Source organism: Lonchura striata, chromosome 2 (genome assembly GCF_050655825.1).
Source record: "Lonchura striata isolate lonStrDom1 chromosome 2, ASM5065582v1, whole genome shotgun sequence".
Classification (NCBI taxonomy): Eukaryota; Metazoa; Chordata; class Aves; order Passeriformes; family Estrildidae; genus Lonchura; species Lonchura striata.
The window spans coordinates 51,888,167-51,905,964 of record NC_140704.1 but is presented as its reverse complement, the minus strand read 5'-3'; the positions used below and the strand labels follow the sequence as shown (position 1 = coordinate 51,905,964).

The 17,798-nt window shown below is 41.0% G+C and overlaps 1 protein-coding gene across 2 annotated transcripts in view; it reads right to left on the bottom strand.

The window, feature by feature from the left end:
- Positions 1-250: 250 nt before the first annotated feature.
- The window catches only part of EGFR (epidermal growth factor receptor), a 150,676-nt gene continuing 133,128 nt past the window's right edge, over positions 251-17,798 (bottom strand). For both annotated transcript variants that reach the window (XM_021531480.3, XM_021531482.3), the window contains exons 18-28: positions 17,636-17,758; positions 16,318-16,416; positions 11,715-11,900; positions 8,316-8,471; positions 7,441-7,516; positions 6,101-6,247; positions 3,550-3,647; positions 2,843-3,010; positions 2,702-2,749; positions 2,497-2,602; positions 251-1,551 (exon numbers count right to left, since the gene is read on the bottom strand). In XM_021531480.3, the coding sequence (XP_021387155.2) occupies positions 1,178-1,551; positions 2,497-2,602; positions 2,702-2,749; positions 2,843-3,010; positions 3,550-3,647; positions 6,101-6,247; positions 7,441-7,516; positions 8,316-8,471; positions 11,715-11,900; positions 16,318-16,416; positions 17,636-17,758 (1,581 nt within the window). In that variant the 3' untranslated portion in view covers positions 251-1,177. The remainder of the gene's footprint in view (positions 1,552-2,496; positions 2,603-2,701; positions 2,750-2,842; positions 3,011-3,549; positions 3,648-6,100; positions 6,248-7,440; positions 7,517-8,315; positions 8,472-11,714; positions 11,901-16,317; positions 16,417-17,635; positions 17,759-17,798) is intronic.

Genomic DNA, 17,798 nt, shown 5'->3' with positions numbered 1-17,798 from the left:
CTTCTCCTGCATTGCCAAAATAGTAACCCCAAAGGGCCATGCAACCAGCCCCAGCCTCTACCCCAGCATGGGACAACAACTGGTAATATTTTGCCTTGAAATGTATAAAGGAAAATTATTTCTGCTTTGAGTCCCTTTAAAATGGGAAATAAAGCTGTTTGGCCAGAGCTACCTGTGTTTCTTGCCTTAGTCAAGTTTAATTTAGTGTAATTCTTCCAGTCTGTCTCGTGAATGCTCCAATTTGCCACTATTTGCATTTCCTTGACATTTAATTGAAGTCTGTTAAACATTATCTGACATTTCATTTTTCAGTTACAGCAACATCTTTAACAGTTTTGTTGAAGAAAAAAAGGCATTTTGACAACTTGACAGCTGTGTAAGGGATCAGAACAAAAAAAAGTCTTGGGTTTGACCATCAGAAAACAGACTGGCGAGCACTTTATAATCATGTATAGGTGACTTGGAGGAGTTCCTCTTGTCAGTTTATAGCAATAGTGGTCAGCAGGTGATGCATTGTGCCATTTTGCTCCTTGTGCTAGTTTTCCCCAGAGCAATCCACTCCATACTGCCCTGGGCAGAATCACCCATACGTCCCTCAGATGTACTTCTCACCTTTGGGCCAAAAGGCAGTATATGGGGCCAATTTGTAAAAATCTGGTGGTTTGGAATAACAATTTCAGTTCCAGGATATTTGGAACATAATTCTTTTCCCTGCTGGTGATCTGAGCAACACTTAGCAGATGAGCAGTACAAGCATCTGATCTTGTAAAAGATCCAAAATTTCTGTTAGAAACATTTATAAAAATACAGAATGTAGAAAGTAATTTGACTGTACAATGTGTACAGTTCTCGAGTTCATCCCAGAGTGGCTTTTTACCATGCTACCATTTGAAAATGAAAGGAATGCATCCATATTTCTTCAGTCCAGGAAGATCCTGCTCCATCCCTACATGCATCTGAGTGCAGGCTATGGGCCTCAGTTATTACATAGAAATGGGCAAGGAAAGACCCAAACTACCATCAGACAGGCTTTGCAGTTTCAAAACCCCATGCTGAAAAGCAGAGGTGCTTTTTGATGCATTGTGGTTGCCATTTGCTCTGAGCCAGAGTCCACTCTTGCAGCAGTCAACAGTTCATTTATCCAGCTTGCCTTGCTGCAAGAAGAAATTCTCTATGGTCATGCTGAGGCTTCAATATATTCACTTTTTGGTGCTGCTACCCTCAAGTACTCTGGGTTTTCTGCTGCAGGAACTTTCAAGAGACCATTAGATTTGGTTTCCTTCGGTAAGAAGTCCTGCTGGTAGTCAGGATTGTCCAGGTTTATTTGGTGGTTGCCCGCCTGGATCCAGTAGGGAGAACTCTCAAAGACTGTCTTGGCCAGAGGAGACTGGTTGGTGTTGAGATACTCAGGGTTGTCCACAGCTGTGCTGTGTGAATTCTGGTAGCTGGAATCTGTGGAGACCTTTGAGTTTGCTGTGTGAGAGAAGTTGTAGATAGGATTCTGGACTGCTGAGGCAGATGTTTTGTTGGGCACCAATTGGTTTACATACTCTAGAATAAAAAGAAAAATAAAATGAGAAGGAATGAAAAGGAAGATATAAAATTAATGCAGACATTTGTGTCACTTGACATTTAGTTTCAACCCAGATGCATGTCGCAGAATTTCCCAGAGTGGAAAAGAGCCAAAGGCAGAGACTGCCACTCTGGGGCATCAAACATGCTGCCCTGAGGTTCACCTTCAAGAATTTTGTTTGCCAACCAGCAGAAAGATGGCTTGGACCATGAGACAGTGAGATAGCTACTGCTGATTTTAGTGGTGTGTGGGTGGCTGTGTCCCAGATAGTGTTCTGAAATGGCAGTTTAGGAGGTTAGCTGCCAGAAGCTGTTTCCCTGGAAAAAATGTTTAGAGATGAGGAAAATGCCTAGAAAATACAGGACTGGCAGTAACAGTGAATCCACATTCCTTGCAGGGCCTTTTACCCTTTTTAGCTATGGCATATTCTTGGAATGGTTGGTTGGGATTTTTTAAGGACACGAAGCATCATCACTGCATTATCCAGCCCCATCTCCCTTAGTGCTCGCTGGCTCTCTCTCTGGCTGCCTACACTGTAAATCCACGTGAAACCATGAACTGGTTTCTGTGGATTAAGTCCTGAAAGCAATGAAACAGTCATAAATCTCTATATTGTTGAAATGGTAAAAAAAATGAACCCAGAGTTTTAGAGACTACTTCCCAAGCTTTAAAAATATAACCACACACACAAACTCCCTGCCTAGATAGCACACATGGCTAACATAAGGAATAGTTAGAAGCAGACAGATAAAGGCTAGGAAAATGGTATGTGAACACTTTTCCACTCCCATTTACTGAGCCAAAAGGGTAGAAAGCATTTGAATGCTTCATTTCTACAGAAAAGGAAGGAAAATTATTATATTTGCAAGCAATGGGCTTGTGAATGAGTGGACATGGGATGGAAAACCAGGAGAGGTACTCACCTGGGGCTGGTAGGAAGCTGTCATCTAAGCTGTCCTCCAAGAAAGCGCCTGTTGGGTCTGAGCTATACCTCTGGACAAAGCTGTCTTCCCGCACAGGATGCCCCTGCTAGGATGAAAATACAGAAAACAATATTAAAGGGACTGATATGTAGAAGCTGATCCACATAGGAGGAGTTGCTTCTTTATTATAGGTCATTCTACTTACCCCGTTCCTGTCAATGCAGGTTGTAGCAGAGTTGTTGCTGGTAGCACTCTTAAAAGACAGAGAAAGAAAATACAGACATTATGAGAAACAGCTCACTCTTAAAATTTCATGCCATGTTTCCACAGTGGAAAATTTTCATACCAATGAACTCAAGAGAGGAGTGCGAGACGTTGAAGGGCTGTTGAAAAAGCCCTGGTGTGGCACGAGGTACTCATCTGCATCCACTATATCCTCCATGTCCTCCTCCTCCATCAGAGTGCGATAAAACTTGGAGTCCGTAGGGCTGGGCAGGTGCATCCTATCATCTCCCTGTTGAAAAAGTCAGCATGAGACAAGACTTGCAGACTCCTTTCAAGCCCTCATTCTTCCCTTCTCTCTGAGACAAAGTAATTTAACAAGAGGCACAAGATGCAAAATCTTGATTCACAGATTCAGGGACTATTCTGAGTTGGAAGGGACTCACAAGGCAAGTCTAATGTTTAAGTAAATGTCCCAGTCAGAGATCTGTGTGTTTAACCAAATTTACCTAGAGTTTAAGAGAACTTAGGCCTGCAATCTCAGTCTATGCTGCTGTAAAAAAAAACTGCACTTTGGAGAGGATCAAACTCTGTTCTCCTCTCATGGACCATTTCTGGTCCTAGACTGAGACCAGTCTAGGAGACCAGTACTAAGAAAACAGTGACCAGTCTTGGCACTTTGTGGCTCCAGCTGAACGAGTTAAAACCTGGAAAGCAACAATAGATCTGGCTTTCAGTTATCCATATCATATGTTCTCATATGCATTACTAGTTACTTTTGTCCTCAGATGAAATTCCCATCAGTGAGCTTCCCACCACTGTGGTTAGTACCTGTATAACAAGATAGCGTGGAGGGTCACGGGCCATTTTTGAGAATTCAGCTATCAGCTCACGAAACTTGGGACGGCTGTCTGCATCGATCATCCAGCCTGCAGGAAAAGCAATGCACAAACAAAATTGTCTTGGTGATCAAGCACAGAGTTTAAAATAAAATCTAACAGCAAAAAAGCAATGCCATGTGTGGAACAAAGAAAGGAGCTACCCCTAAGGGACCACCATAAAAAGTGAATTCACCAGCCACAGGTGTGAATTTCACCATTGAAAATGCTGATCTTGGCAGTTTTGGGAAGACAGAAATAAAACTCCACGCTGGAAAAGCTTCAGGCTGAGTCTGTCTCCTGTCCTGCTGGCCTATCTCTACATGGGGAGGCAGGTTCCACCTGAGGGATAATCCAAATTAGTTTGCTTTGAAAAAAGCTCTTGAAGGAGAGGAAGCAAACTAACACCAGTGGGTGCCTACAGAGGTACCAGGATTGACTGACAGTCACTGGATTGCTTCATGAAGTCCTGGGAAGCCTACTGCAGAAGCCTCCCTCTGTACCAGATGTCTTCTAAAATTCAAAACATCCTCACTGGAGACATATTGAAAGATTATTGCAACTAAGCCGTATTTAATTAGTAAACTGACTTCAACAGAAGTAAGTCCTTACAGCTTAGTTTGGGTCAATGCTAGAAGAGATTTCAAATATAGATACTGGAGGTTTTACATGTGATATTAGTTAGGAAACCACATTTTCTGTAATCAGCTAACGGATGAGCTGATCTAGAGACTCATGTGTTTAAAATTAAAAATAATAAAGGTCAAGCTTAGTATATCTAGAGAAACGCAGAAGAAACAGCCTATCTATATTAATGGGAAAATGAAGTGGTAATATGCCTTCTGAAATCTGCATTAGACAAAAACATCCACATTAGACAAAATCTCATCATTTCCAGTGACTTTTTACCATGTTAGAAATATTCTTCCTCACTAATTCAAAAAGAAATGCTTCTTGCTATTAGACAAAATGGAGTGTTTGGGAATTTGCTGTCCTTGCAGGAGTAGAATCTACTGTTTCTGACTTTATCTCTAAGTTGCCTGTATTTAAATGCTAGATTTTAAATAAAAAAATTAGTAGTTATTTTGCAATAACTTTGAACATTTCAGATTATACCTTTTGATTACAAAAGAGGTGACTGGGAATCCTGAATTTGTTTAGATAAAATGGCACAGCTTCAATAGGGTCTGCACTGTAGCCTGCAAACATGAGGTGACCAGAGCAGCAAAAGATGTGCAACTGAATCCTGTGCCAGGAGGAAGGCTCAGCCCCTAGATCCTCATGCTCTTGCATTTAAATTCAGTGTAAGGGCATGGAAAGGATGGGGACACTCCATTGGCTCTGTTTTACAAGCAACAGGTACCAGATTAGGTGCCTGGCAAAATGCCTCCTTTCTACATCTGGACTGACCCTAAGGAAAGATAGGGGCTGAGGTGTCAGTAGGGTTCAGAATTGCTGAGGAGTTTCTAGGACATTGCTTTGGGGTCTGGACACCTCCCAGGCTAGGTGCACACTTTGGATGCAGTTCCTGTTGCCCTGCTGAGCACAGGATCAGGCTTGCCTTGTGTGATGCTTGTCCCATCACAGCAATATGTGGGTACTCTAGGATTCCCCAGAAGTGCTGCACTATGGAGTGTTCATGGTAGCGTGGCTCCTGTTTCAGGAACAGGTACATGTTGCTCCAGTGAGAAGGTCTTAAATGCCACCTAGTGGGCTGCTTATCATATCCTCATGGCAGTGAGCAGGGATGTGGCAGTCATGGTCTAGAGATGTGCAGGAAGCCAGGTAGTAATCTGACATTTAGTAGATTATATAGATGGAAAGGGGGTTTGAGGTTCAGAAGCCCTTTGACATGCCCTAAACCAGCCAAAAAGTGCTTCAGAAACCCTCTGCTCTTGAGCTACTATACTGCAACAGCTGCATGTCAAAAAGGGACCAGCCAAAAATGAGGAAGAAATTTGAAAAGGAACTCTGAATCCTCATATGTAGCTAACATTTTGATTGTGCCTGCACTCACGACAGTCCTTTAGTAATAATCCACCTGTGTGCTTGCAGTGGGAGGCACATTACTGAACTGAGGGGGAGCTTGGAGGAGAAGGCAGTGTTGATTTTATTTCCAGACATACAAAAGCAGAGTATCAGGAAAAGTGGTTGGTGTCATGCTAATTTATAGTGCCTGACCATATCAGTTTAAAATAATTGACAATATCAGTCAGTGATGTGAATGGTGAAAAAAGCATTAGCTGACCATATCAGTTTAAAATAATTTACAATATCTGTCAGTGATGTGAATGGTGAAAAAAGCATTAGCTGGTTGAATGAGCGACTCACAAAGCCGCATCCTGTGCTCCTAGGTGAAGCTCCAGGTGTGGGAACATACTCTGGTATCACCACCCTTTTCACACAACCCTGTTTCTGTGCCATTACCAGGAACACAGCACAAAATGCAACTGAGTTACTTATTAAACTAAGATGAGCAGCCACAACCCCAGGTGTGAACTCACATTTGACCATGATCATGTACACGTCGATGGTACAGATGGGGGGCTGTGGCAAACGCTCGCCCTTCTCCAGGACAGAGGAGATCTCACTGGCAGGAATCCCTTCATACGGCTTGGAGCCAAATGTCATCAGCTCCCAAACTGTCACACCTGCAGGGTGGGAAGAGAAGATCATGAAAGAGACTGCCTGGAGCTGGACTGCTTGGCCTGGGTGTGGAGAGGTGGCGAGCAGAGAGGGGTCCCCTGGACACACTGTTTTGCCAGAACTCCAACTGCAGAAACCATTTTCTGCCATGACTTTATGGAGAGATTAATATAACACTTTGAAATCATCCTGCTTCCATTTAAGGTTTTGCTTTCTTCCTTTTTTTTTTTTTTTTTTTTTTTTTAATCTCAGCTAATATATTAGTGTTAAACATTCTACAAACTTCCTGGCCCCACAGAAAGGAAATGCAGGTTACTGTCTTTCAACTCCAACACAGCAAGCGGTTTTAAAAATGGAAGTTCTCTTTTTGTTTTAAAACAATCTCTCGGGAGACGAGCAAAAGCAGTTTTTGAAAGACACATAAACCAGCTGCGTAAGTGTCATTTGCTGACATACCATGGACTCTTGTGATGTAGCTGTTGTGATTGTCCAGTAGCTTAGGATACAAAACAAGATTTTGGATGCCAAGATACGTGAATGGATTAAGAAGACCAGAGGCTGTACTGTTTCAAAAAGGACATAGGATCTGACCATCTGCATTAAATATTTGCCAAGAATATAAGAGCCCATGGGGGGGAAATTTTGCAATAGGTTGCTTTGAAAAGTCTCCTTTCTGCTCCTTTCTTTCAAGCTAGCTTTATAAATGATACCAAATACAAAATAAATTCTCCAAGGAGGTTATCACACTGCTTCCTTTCTAGCATCGTCCTCTCAGTACCAGGATAGCATAAGCATTTTTGGCTTCAGCAGTTACACTGATTGACACCAACTGATAATCTGGCCAGTGATTTTAAGTCCTCCAGTTATTCATCTCTATTGCCAACTCCATTATATTTCATGTGAAGCTGATGAAGAAATACTTTAACAGAACTTCAGCAAATTCAGAGTCTCCTACCTGTGGCTCCTTTCAGGGGAGGGCTCATTACCCAAAGCATATTCTGTGAAACATCTTACTCTCCACTCACATGCAGTTTCCTGGGGATTTTACCTTGCTTAATAGGTGATTTGGGCACTGTGTTTATATAGTTGATCTCTTGTTCTTCTCACAATACAAAGTAAAAAGGCCAGTATAGAGTCACCAGCAAATTGTGAAATTTTCCAACACATCTGCCATAATTGTAACTGCTTTTAAACTCACCATAACTCCAGACATCACTTTGATGAGTGTAAATCCGATGTAAAATTGACTCCAATGCCATCCATTTAATAGGAACCTAGGAAAATTCACAAAGAATCCTTAAGAAGCTGACGCAAAATTTACCAGGGATATTTACCACCAGGTGGTGTGTAAATCAATAGTTTGGCTGCAGAAGGAAAAAACCCAAAAACAGTGAACAGAACTATCTGAATAGTAGAACAGGAAACTTGTAAGTTCCCCTATATTATTTTCATAGATTATGAAGAACCTGGAAACATATGGAATACTAGGTGTATCAGAAATATCTCTTACTAAACAGTTTTACAATGTTTTTAACAGTCAAATAACTACTTTTTAGCCATCTATCGAAACAGGACACAAATCCAGTCCTAGGCCACATGACTGATTTACACTCATATGGTTTCTATTTATGGCCTCTGCAATATTTGCAAGCAGCTTCTCTTTAATTTCTCAGCAGGACACATTCTCTCCATCAGCACGCAGTACAGCACAAAAGCATGTTGAACCAAGTCTGACAGGTCTTTCTTCTGCTATAAATATACAACATTCCCTTTCTCTTTATAAACTGCACAGTCTTATTGGTGTTGGCTACACTGATGAATTTTCCCAGACATTCTGGGTGGGAATTTCAAAAGCATTTGCTGCTCTGCTACCTCTGCTCCCTCTGCAGCCCCACTGGCCTAATGCTGCTTTGGCTGATTTCAGAGGACTTCCACAGGCTTCAAAGGCAGCACGCTGAGATGGCAGCTGAGAGCTTGGAAAAACACTCTCTTTTTCCCTCCCTTTGTTTGAGGCTTGTGTGCAAGCACAGACACCAGCAGATGCGCAGTAGTTCATTCTGCAGTGTGCTTTACCTTGCCTCCCTCAGCATGATACTCCTTCTCGTCTGCACCAAGCAGCTTTGCCAGCCCAAAGTCCGTGATTTTCACATGCTGAGGAGTCTTAACAAGGACGTTCCTGGCAGCAAGGTCACGGTGCACCAGGCGCCGTTCCTCCAGATAGTTCATTCCCTGCAATGTAACACAATGCTGGTCAGGTCTCGTGCACTTGGAGCTCGGACAGACAAGTCACCAAATCTCCTGCTTTGTGGTAACTACAGACACCACCATAAATTCGTGGTAAGTTATCCCACCTGCACTCTCTATTTACATGATGTTTACTGCAGGGTGAGGATGAGTGTTACTATTGTAATATTATTGATTTTTACTATTACTCTCCAGGAGGCTTCTTATGGGTCCAGGCACTGGTGGAGTGATGAAGGAAAAAGACACAGTAGTGGGTAGAGTAGATAGTAGCAGGGCATCTGGATCCTTTGGGACTTAGTTCAAGAAATACAAAATCAGGATGGAACTTACAAATAAAGGCACGAGGCCTTCTTTTGGCTGCATTTGTGCAAACCCAATGAGTTCAGGACAGCACAGTACAGAGTTTAACTATCCCCTACCATTACGTACACACTCCAACCCTACAGAGAGTATTTAGACAATTACTCAAAGTTGCTCAAACTGTGTTTTATGACAGGCAGTGTACTCTGCCTTCTCCCTGCTAACAATGAAGCAGTCCACTGTGAAGGTAAAAATGGGGGAAAACCAAAATAATTCATTTTAAGTCTGAACTCAGAGTTGCATCCATTTTCCAGTCTTCTTTGAAAAAGGCAAGTTCTTTCAGTTTTACTGCCTCCCATGACTAGGCTGGTTTTGCCATAGCATATGTGGTTTTTTGGTACGACTATCTCTCAAGGAAGAATATAAGTAATTGTGCTGATTTGACTTCTAAAGCATAAATTTAACAGCTGCATTTCTGACCACAGAGATTACTCCCCTTTCCCTCAACACCAGTCTTTTGTTATATAGAAACAAAAAGTTAATGATTTCCAAGTTTCCTGCAATATCTTTTCCAAAACCCACTATTATTCCCATTCCATGCATTTCTGCTGGTGGTGGTTTATGCACTTGTATTTTTAGGAAGAGAATTGATAAAAAATTACTTTTAACTTATGAAGCACCAAAATGATCATGTTGATGTGATGGCAGAGGACTGGAGGGAATAATTGCCTTCTATCCTCCACCCGCTTCCTAAGCCCACTTCTAAGCTGGACCACCATCGAATCCTCCTTCCAAGTCCCTCAGCAGAACTTCACCCATGCACTGCTAATGTTGCCAAAACAAACCACCCAAACAAACTGGCGCAGTGCCACTACGAGCGTGCACTGAATCACACAAATAGATCTTTAGCAAGAAGAGCTCTTGGAACAAAAACTTCTAAGCTGCTGACAGAAAACAGACTATCTTAAAAAAAATAAATTTCATAATCTAGCCCCAGTAGGACAAAAAAATGTCCTGCTAAAATAGACTTGCTGCAGAGGCTAATAAGACTCAGACCTACTGAAAGGGAGAATATCAGTGTCACACTAAGCTGTTTAGGGCGCTGAAGGCTAAAGACTCATGCACGTGCATAACCATATACTGAAAATGTTGAACTGCCAGTTTAGAAAGTTCAGCAAATCTTTAATTGTGTGCAGGCCTGGAGTTTAATCCATTTTTCATCACTAAGCATAAGACCTTTGTGTTCAAAGAGTTCCTTCACAATGTTTCTGCACATGGACCGTTTATGCTGTCTTAACATCTTGCCTGGAAGAGAGGACTCCATACCTCAGGAAAAGATAATGTTTATAAAAGATGCAAAGAAAACCTATTTTAAAGCTGTGAAAACAGTAACAAAAATAAGCTTCCCAGGGAACTTGTCTCCTGCTGGTTAGTTACCAGACATGTATTTGTTTCATTTTTTTTCCACTCATAAGTAAATTTTTAAAGAGTCAGAGAATGTTCAAAAATCTGGCATAACTTTATCAGAGTAGTAACACTAGACACATCAGTGGGAAAAAGCTGTACATAAGATTGATGAGTGCTTTGAGGAAACCTTCAGTGTGGAGCAGCACAAAGGAATAAGTTGAAGGTCAGGCATCACTGGCGAGGGTAGAAGTTGCTATGGGCAATTGTTGAACCGCCATGAAAAAATCAAAGGAAAGCAAACAATTGTGAATGGCAACCTTTCAGGCAAGCAATGCCCCAAGGACCCATTTGGGGATACATTTTGTCACCTTAAAAATTAACAAGGAGAAGAAGGAGGAGGAGGGAAATATAGCCACCAGTTCATCGTCCAAAGAGACTGAAACCATGACAGAGAAGTAATTGATTTTAAACAAGAAAGCAAAATAGTCACAAAAAAAAAAGCAACTCACATCCCAGGTGGACACATAAATTAGATTTCACTTGTTATGGAGCACAATGTAAAAAAAGTACACTGAGATGAAAAATGTGCTCTATAGACATTTGGTGGATACATTTCTGAGGTCCTCAGCATGTTTCCTGAAAGCAAACCACAGCTGGGCAAGCCTGGCATGTACACAAGGCCTCAAGGGACCGATAAGTTTTTAAGTATGTGGTTTTCCTGCAGACAGGCATTCCTGAAATAAAAAGCATTAAAGCAACCATGCTGTGTGGACACTGCCATCTCATATGACGAATCTCCAACAAATTGCACTTATTTTTTTGCCTGTTTTGCATTGTTCTTCCTAGCTTGCAAATAGCTAACCACCATCCAAACACAGCATATTGCTGCTAAGGACTAGAGGCTGTATTGCAGTTCTTTTGCTGCTCTTTGGCAAACAGTACCAGGTGTGATAATGAGTCTTTTATGGCCACTGCAGTTAGCTTACAGATCCCAGCTCAGCACCTATGAATTACAGAATAGCTCCGGGGTGCCTGAATGCCTTTTGGTGAAAGCCAGCCTGAGCAAAGATGGAGCTGATATTCAGTAGTCAGCAGCTCTGATCCCTGGCCTTGGAGATTTCAGCATTAAACTCTCCTAGGCACACAAGAAGATGTATTCAACATCACTGTCCTGTGACATAGCCCGAAGAAATCCACTGATGGAAGCAGCATTCTGTTATGGAAATTGACAAATTCTTCTATTGCCTTCCCTACTGCCTGTGCTGCATCACATTTGCATAGCATTATCCATTCAATACCAGGTGCTTGGTTTGGACATAAATGTCTAGGTTTTTTAAGCTGCCTAGAAGCATTTTGAAGAATAGTTAGTGTTTGCTTATCAGCATGAAAATAGAAAATTGTTCAAGAAAAGGTAACTGCTACTGCCTAGGATCCAGGTGGTGAAACAAAGATTTGCAGACAGGTAGTTACATGCTGTCAGATTTCTGAGTTTTAAATGATCTGGAGTTTTGGTCTGCTCACCTTTGCAATCTGCACACACCAGTTGAGGAGATACTGAGAGCCGATGTTGTCCTTGTGCTCTCGGATGTAATCCAGGAGGCAGCCAAAAGGCATCAGCTGTGTGATGAGCTGAACAGTTGAAGTGAGGCAGATTCCCAACAAGCGACACACATGAGGATTGTCAACACTAGCCATCACATAAGCTTCCTGAGAAGAAAAGCAAAAAAAGAAATGTGAAACACTCCTTTTGGCATGACACAAATATTTGGAAGCAGTTTAAAATAAGTTGGTCATCCAAGAAGTTGCTAAAATACTATATGCAAACACTGTGTCTCATATTACATACAAAATACACGTATTTCCCACTCTGTGGATTGACTATTTTCCATTCAGTGGAATGTCCAGATTTTGAACATCAAATCAGCACTGAGATGCCACAGAAAAGCCAGTCTCACTACTGTACACCAAGCAAACATTGGACACAATGTTTGGGAGAATAAATTGGACACAGTCCTGGGAGAATAAAACTTACAGACAAGGAGGAATTAATAAATTGAACATCAACTGGAAGCTGATGGGATGTCATAATTTTGAGCACCTAATTGCAAGGGCAACACATTTTATGTGTGTCATCTGGCTTTTTTTCCCCACAGATGTTTTAATGAAAATGTTTGGAAATCAGTATTTTTGAGAATTCTGCTCCCCTGTCAAGGTTGGTTCTAACCCAGAAAGTCAAAGTTGTCATCTAGAATGTGACTGAAAGTCTCATTCTTTAAGAGACCATGTTCCTCTTGACCATGTTGTTCTTCATTCAATGTCAAACCAAATAGATTAATGATCAGTTCACAGCTTTAGAAGCCTGAATACTTGTTTTTATGTAATAACGGTGAAAATACTGCCTCAATTGGGAAAGCTGTTTAAGACTCATATAGCAATGTAAATTATACTAGGAAGGTACTTGGAATGTGGGAACCCAAGGATCACAGACCTTTTAGTCAACTGGAATTTTGGGGTTTAGTTTCATAAATATGTGAAAAACTGTTTTTTTCAAATACGAGTACACCCTGTGCAGCTTTAGGTACCTATCTACAACACCCAAGATACCTCCTCTTCTTTTGTTCTTCTGTGGGAAGGGAAAGACCCCCTCAGAGGCTGGTTCAAATACATTATTTAATATGGCCATGGGGTAAAAATTCCTGATCTCATGGTTTTGTGTGCAAGAACTACTTATAGATTGAAATTTGAGATCTGTATTTATACTCAAATCCATGGTCAAGTACCAGCTCAAAGAATGGATTCCAGGGGAAAAAAATTAGAGCTGCAGTTGCTTGGTTTCTTGAATTAACTTTTTGTCTGATTTTCAGCATGTCACTTTTAGATATTTTAAAAGTTGTTTGATTGAAAAGCAACACAAGGGGAAATGAATGGGAACTTTTCCATTCAGTGAGCAGGTCAGCATCTTGATTCAGCATCTGGAGTAACACCTAACTAATCACCTCTTGGCAATTCAGGCTAGCAGTCCCCCAAAGTCTAAAATCATAGTGAAGACACGGATAGCACAAGGGAAAGAGCAAATCTGCTCTTTCTAAAAGCTTAAAAAAATAGTACTTTAGTCATCATCTAGCAAACATTCCACAGGTGTCACATAGCTCCACAGCTGGTAAGAACTATTATTAAGCAAAGTTATTAAGGTAATGACGTTCAAGAAATAAGCAACCCCACTTCTTAAGCAATACTTTCTGGCCTCTGTGTTGTTGCTTAATGGGCCAGCAAAACATGATGTAATGCAGCCTCTTTTGAGGTACTAGTTCTGCATTTTGTATCCTTGGAGCCCTCAGAATGAAAATGGCCTCCAGGCAGACAGGTTAAACAGGACCTCCACCAGAATTAGTAAGAGCTCCTCAACCTACTGCATATGTGGGCACACCATTGAAAAACAGCCCTCTGCCATGGATAGCACTGCTTGTGTGGGCTAGCTCAAGGAAAGACAAAGCAGGAACACAATCTGCTATTCAGTTTGTATATATTTGTGGCATCATTTGTTAGAGATTCTTGGAAATTTGTTATCCAATACTCAGACATAAGCAGAGACCAAAACAACTTCATTTCCCTATGCTTCCAAACTGAGCCGTTGTAATGATGAAGGATGTCTTGCTTCCTGCTGGGATTCAGATCTGTATTGTATTCATTCTGGCAGGGCAGGGTCGGGGGAAATACTGCAGAGTAGGAGCTGCTCTCGCTGCCCATCTGCCACGCTGCCCACGCGGGGCTGACCGGGGGCTGAGCACCGGGACGCCGCAGGAGCAGGGTGGGCGTTTGGGCCACACAGCCTTCGGAGAGAATCCAAGTGTTGACACTGCCTCTTCCATTTGATACTGCAAGGGAAAATAGGCCACTGCCTCCTCCTTGAAGAAAGCAGAACAGAGCTATTGTGTGGTTGTGGGTCCCTCTAAGTAGCCCAAGACATTAAAGTGGGTCTTTGTTTCAACTGTTTATCTTGGAAATCTCTTTGGGTGCGCTCTGACCTGCTCCAAGTATGCTTGGTATTTAACAACAACCTTCTAAATTAACCCTACCCTAATAGTCAGCCAGAGCTTGCCTGGATTTTAAGAGCTAAAGCTGCTGTGCTTGTTTTATACCTAGTGTGATTCTGTAAGACAAATAATCTTTAATTAAACATCATTATCTTTGAGGTTCCAGTGACCTTGGAAAATTGGTTGTGTAGCAAAAATCTGTTTTGAAAAGTGCTTTTGGAGTCATCCCTCTGGCTTCTTTAACTAGTTTTGTATTTTTTGAAATTTAGTTCTGAAATACAGAGTTCCACCAACCAAATTATCTAAAAATTAACAGGACTGGAAAAGCAAGATGTTTTTGTTAAGCATCTTAATTCAAAGAAAAAGATAATGTGGGGATTTGATACAGAAATTTCTTTTAGAAGAGAAAGCACTTTGATACCACTGAAGAACACATAGTCCCTGAATCTACTGTCCTGTCCAGTGATCTTGATCTGCTGAAGGAAGGATGAAATACTGTAGGCTTGTTGACTAACCCTTCCTCCAGGATACATGCTTTCAGGAATTTAATGCAGTTAAATCCAAAGCATCCTTTGTGAACACTGTGTCATGCTCCTTAGCACTGTGAAGAGCAAACTGTGGGGCAGAACTGAGGGCAGGCAGCTGAGCAGCATCTCTGTTAGCTCCTCAATGCAGGGAATGCCAGTGGGAAGGATCACAGGTAGATGAGGGGCAGGAATGAAGGCCACATAGGTAGGGACCTGGGGAAGGGCTGAGACTTGTCTGTAGTCTAACTAAACTAAAACCAAAATGGATGTTGCTTCCTGTATGGATTTGGAGATGGCCCACCAATTCTTCTGCACTGCTGCAATATACCTATCAATCATATGGTGCATAACACACAACCTGTTGAAGCAGAGCAATGTATTGGAATAACACTGTTTATTCAGGGTGATTTGAAAAATCCAGTGACCTTTATTATCGACAGTAGCACAAGTGGTGGTTTGTTCACAGGCGTTTATCCTGAGACTTCTCACTACAAGGATGGACTTTTTGTCAAGATCCTCAACCATCTGAGATGAACCTTCCTACCTGAGGTGTCATTTACTGGCCAAAACTGGACTTAAAATAAAAAACCCTTCTAAATTCAGTCCCTACCAAAATGAAAAAAAAAGTTCCACAATTTTCCCCACGGCTGAAGGGGGAATCAAGCACCTGTGTGCTTGATTAACAACAACATCGATTCCTGACAAACCGGTCAATTTGGGACGTAATAGGGACAGGACAGAAAGACAAACAGACATACTCTTCTTGTTGCTTAAGACTGAACCACAGCATGGGAAATCTGACGTTACACTGAACTTCTGAGTGAACTTCTCCTCACTCAGCAGTCTCCTTTCCTTGTACACAAATTTATATATCCTTGGTGCTGTATGTTCCATGGCTTTGGATCTAGTTAAGATTTTCATAAACTCCAGGTTCAGAAAACTTTGTATTTACGACTTTGGCTCACTCATTGTAAACTCAACCATTTATGAACTCCTAAATCAGTGCCCCATAGCCTTTTCTCCTGTTTTCTGAAGCTATATAACCAAACAATAAAATAAAAATCCCAAGCTTCTTTCATAAGGTGAGATAATTTCTTGCATTCTATGGCAGAGAAATCAGACAGCTGGAATTTTTAAATTTTATTCTGAGTTTATAGTTAATTTAATTCTATTTAATCAAGCAACTAGTTTATGACAATCCACAGTATTCATAAATCATTAGGTCTGCTGTTATTTGGCTTAGCTGTACCACCATAATGACAATGAAAGCTACAGCTTAAGGCCTGAAATATCAGCTTAAAAAAAATAAAAGAATTAGTTGTAAATGTATGGTCCTAACTACTCCTTAGGTACTACCCCACGAGTATAAAATCTGTATTTCAATTGAGTTCATGAGAGACCTAAAGCACTTCACAGACTGCAAAGTGCAGAACTTCTAGATGGACAATTGAGTTTAGGATGCAAAATATTTCTTCCCACACAAATTCCTGAAACCCCTCTAGTTGTTAGAGAAGAAAATCCACAGACCACTGACAACTTGAGAAAATAAACATGAAAACTCACATCAAGTATTTCCTTGTTGGCTTTTGGTGATGTAGCCTCTCTCAACTCTTTAATAGCAACAGGAATTTTAACCTTTTCTCCTTCTGGGATCCAAAGTCCCTACCAAAAAAGAAGTACAAAGAATTATTCAGTCTCATACCTAACAGGTTAATTCTTACAGTTACATATATATTTTACATCTTCTGAGTAGACTTAAATATTCTGAGCAATGGAAAGACATGACAGACAACAAAAACATGCAACAAATGTGTCTTGTGGGTATTACCAAATTCCTGTTAATGGGGTGGTACTTATTTTTCAGTCATCTCTACCATACTTTCTTGAAAAAACATGTTCATTACTATGCCTGTGCAAATAGCCCAGGAGATGCATAAAGAGCTATTTTTTGTGGATGGAAATCTAACTAATTAGAGCATCACAGCAACTGCATGTGCAAAACCTTGCCACTTCCAATTTTTAAGTCATGGGATGAAAATAACTTGCATTTTCTCATTAAAACCAGATGGCACCTATACTGTATAAATAATCCAGTCATACACATGCAGTGGTAGGGAAGTCTGTGCCCCACTGGTGCAGTGCTCTATATCTAAAGTGTCAGGAGGCCATTTAGGCAGGTCAATAGTGTGGCACTGTGAGGAGATGCTGCTGAAATCCCCAGCAGTGCAGGTGCACATCTTGTTGTGTCCCTGAAGTTCCTAATCATAGCTGGAAGCCTGATTCAGAATATAGAGCTTTATAAAGAAATACAGGAATGTAAAGTTAATGAAAAAGCCTAAAACACATACCCTGAATAAAAGGAGTAGCACAGAAAAGTGTAACTTGATGAAGCAGCACAGAGGATAAACAAATACCAAGAGAAAAATAACTTGTGAATCTACACAACTGAAGGTGTGCACTTTCACACATATGAATCAGTTCTAATAAAAGAATGATTAAAAATTATCAAAATAAGATCCTAGATGACACAGAAAAATGGCTTTGCACTGAACTAACCAGAGTGTGTTTATTTTTCTTCTAATGTTTATAGTGGGGTGTATTTGACTGTGGTAGTTTTTAAGTCAAGATCTTTGTTCTCCAGGTTCAGCAAAGTATGACTTTAGCAACATTTTATGTAAACCTTCTCCTGTTAACCAATTTCTAACAAAACTAATGACAATTGAGTAATCTCTCTACCCTTTAATGGATAGATACATGCTATAAAATCTAGTTTAAAAAAAAAATCCACACAATGATCAAAGTTCCATGTTCCTGCTTTCTTTGAGTGGTTTCTGCTGGAGGGAGCAGGAAGAAAAGGGGAATAGAAAAACTATGACCTTACCTTATATACAGTGCCAAAAGCTCCAGAGCCTAAAACTTTGACCTTTTTAAATTCTGTTTCCTTTAAAATTCTCAGATGAGCCTGGTTTGGTGCCTCCCCACTGGGTGTCAGTGGTTCAACAAGCTGGTGTAGAGAGAAGATGATGTTAGATGGTTACACGGTC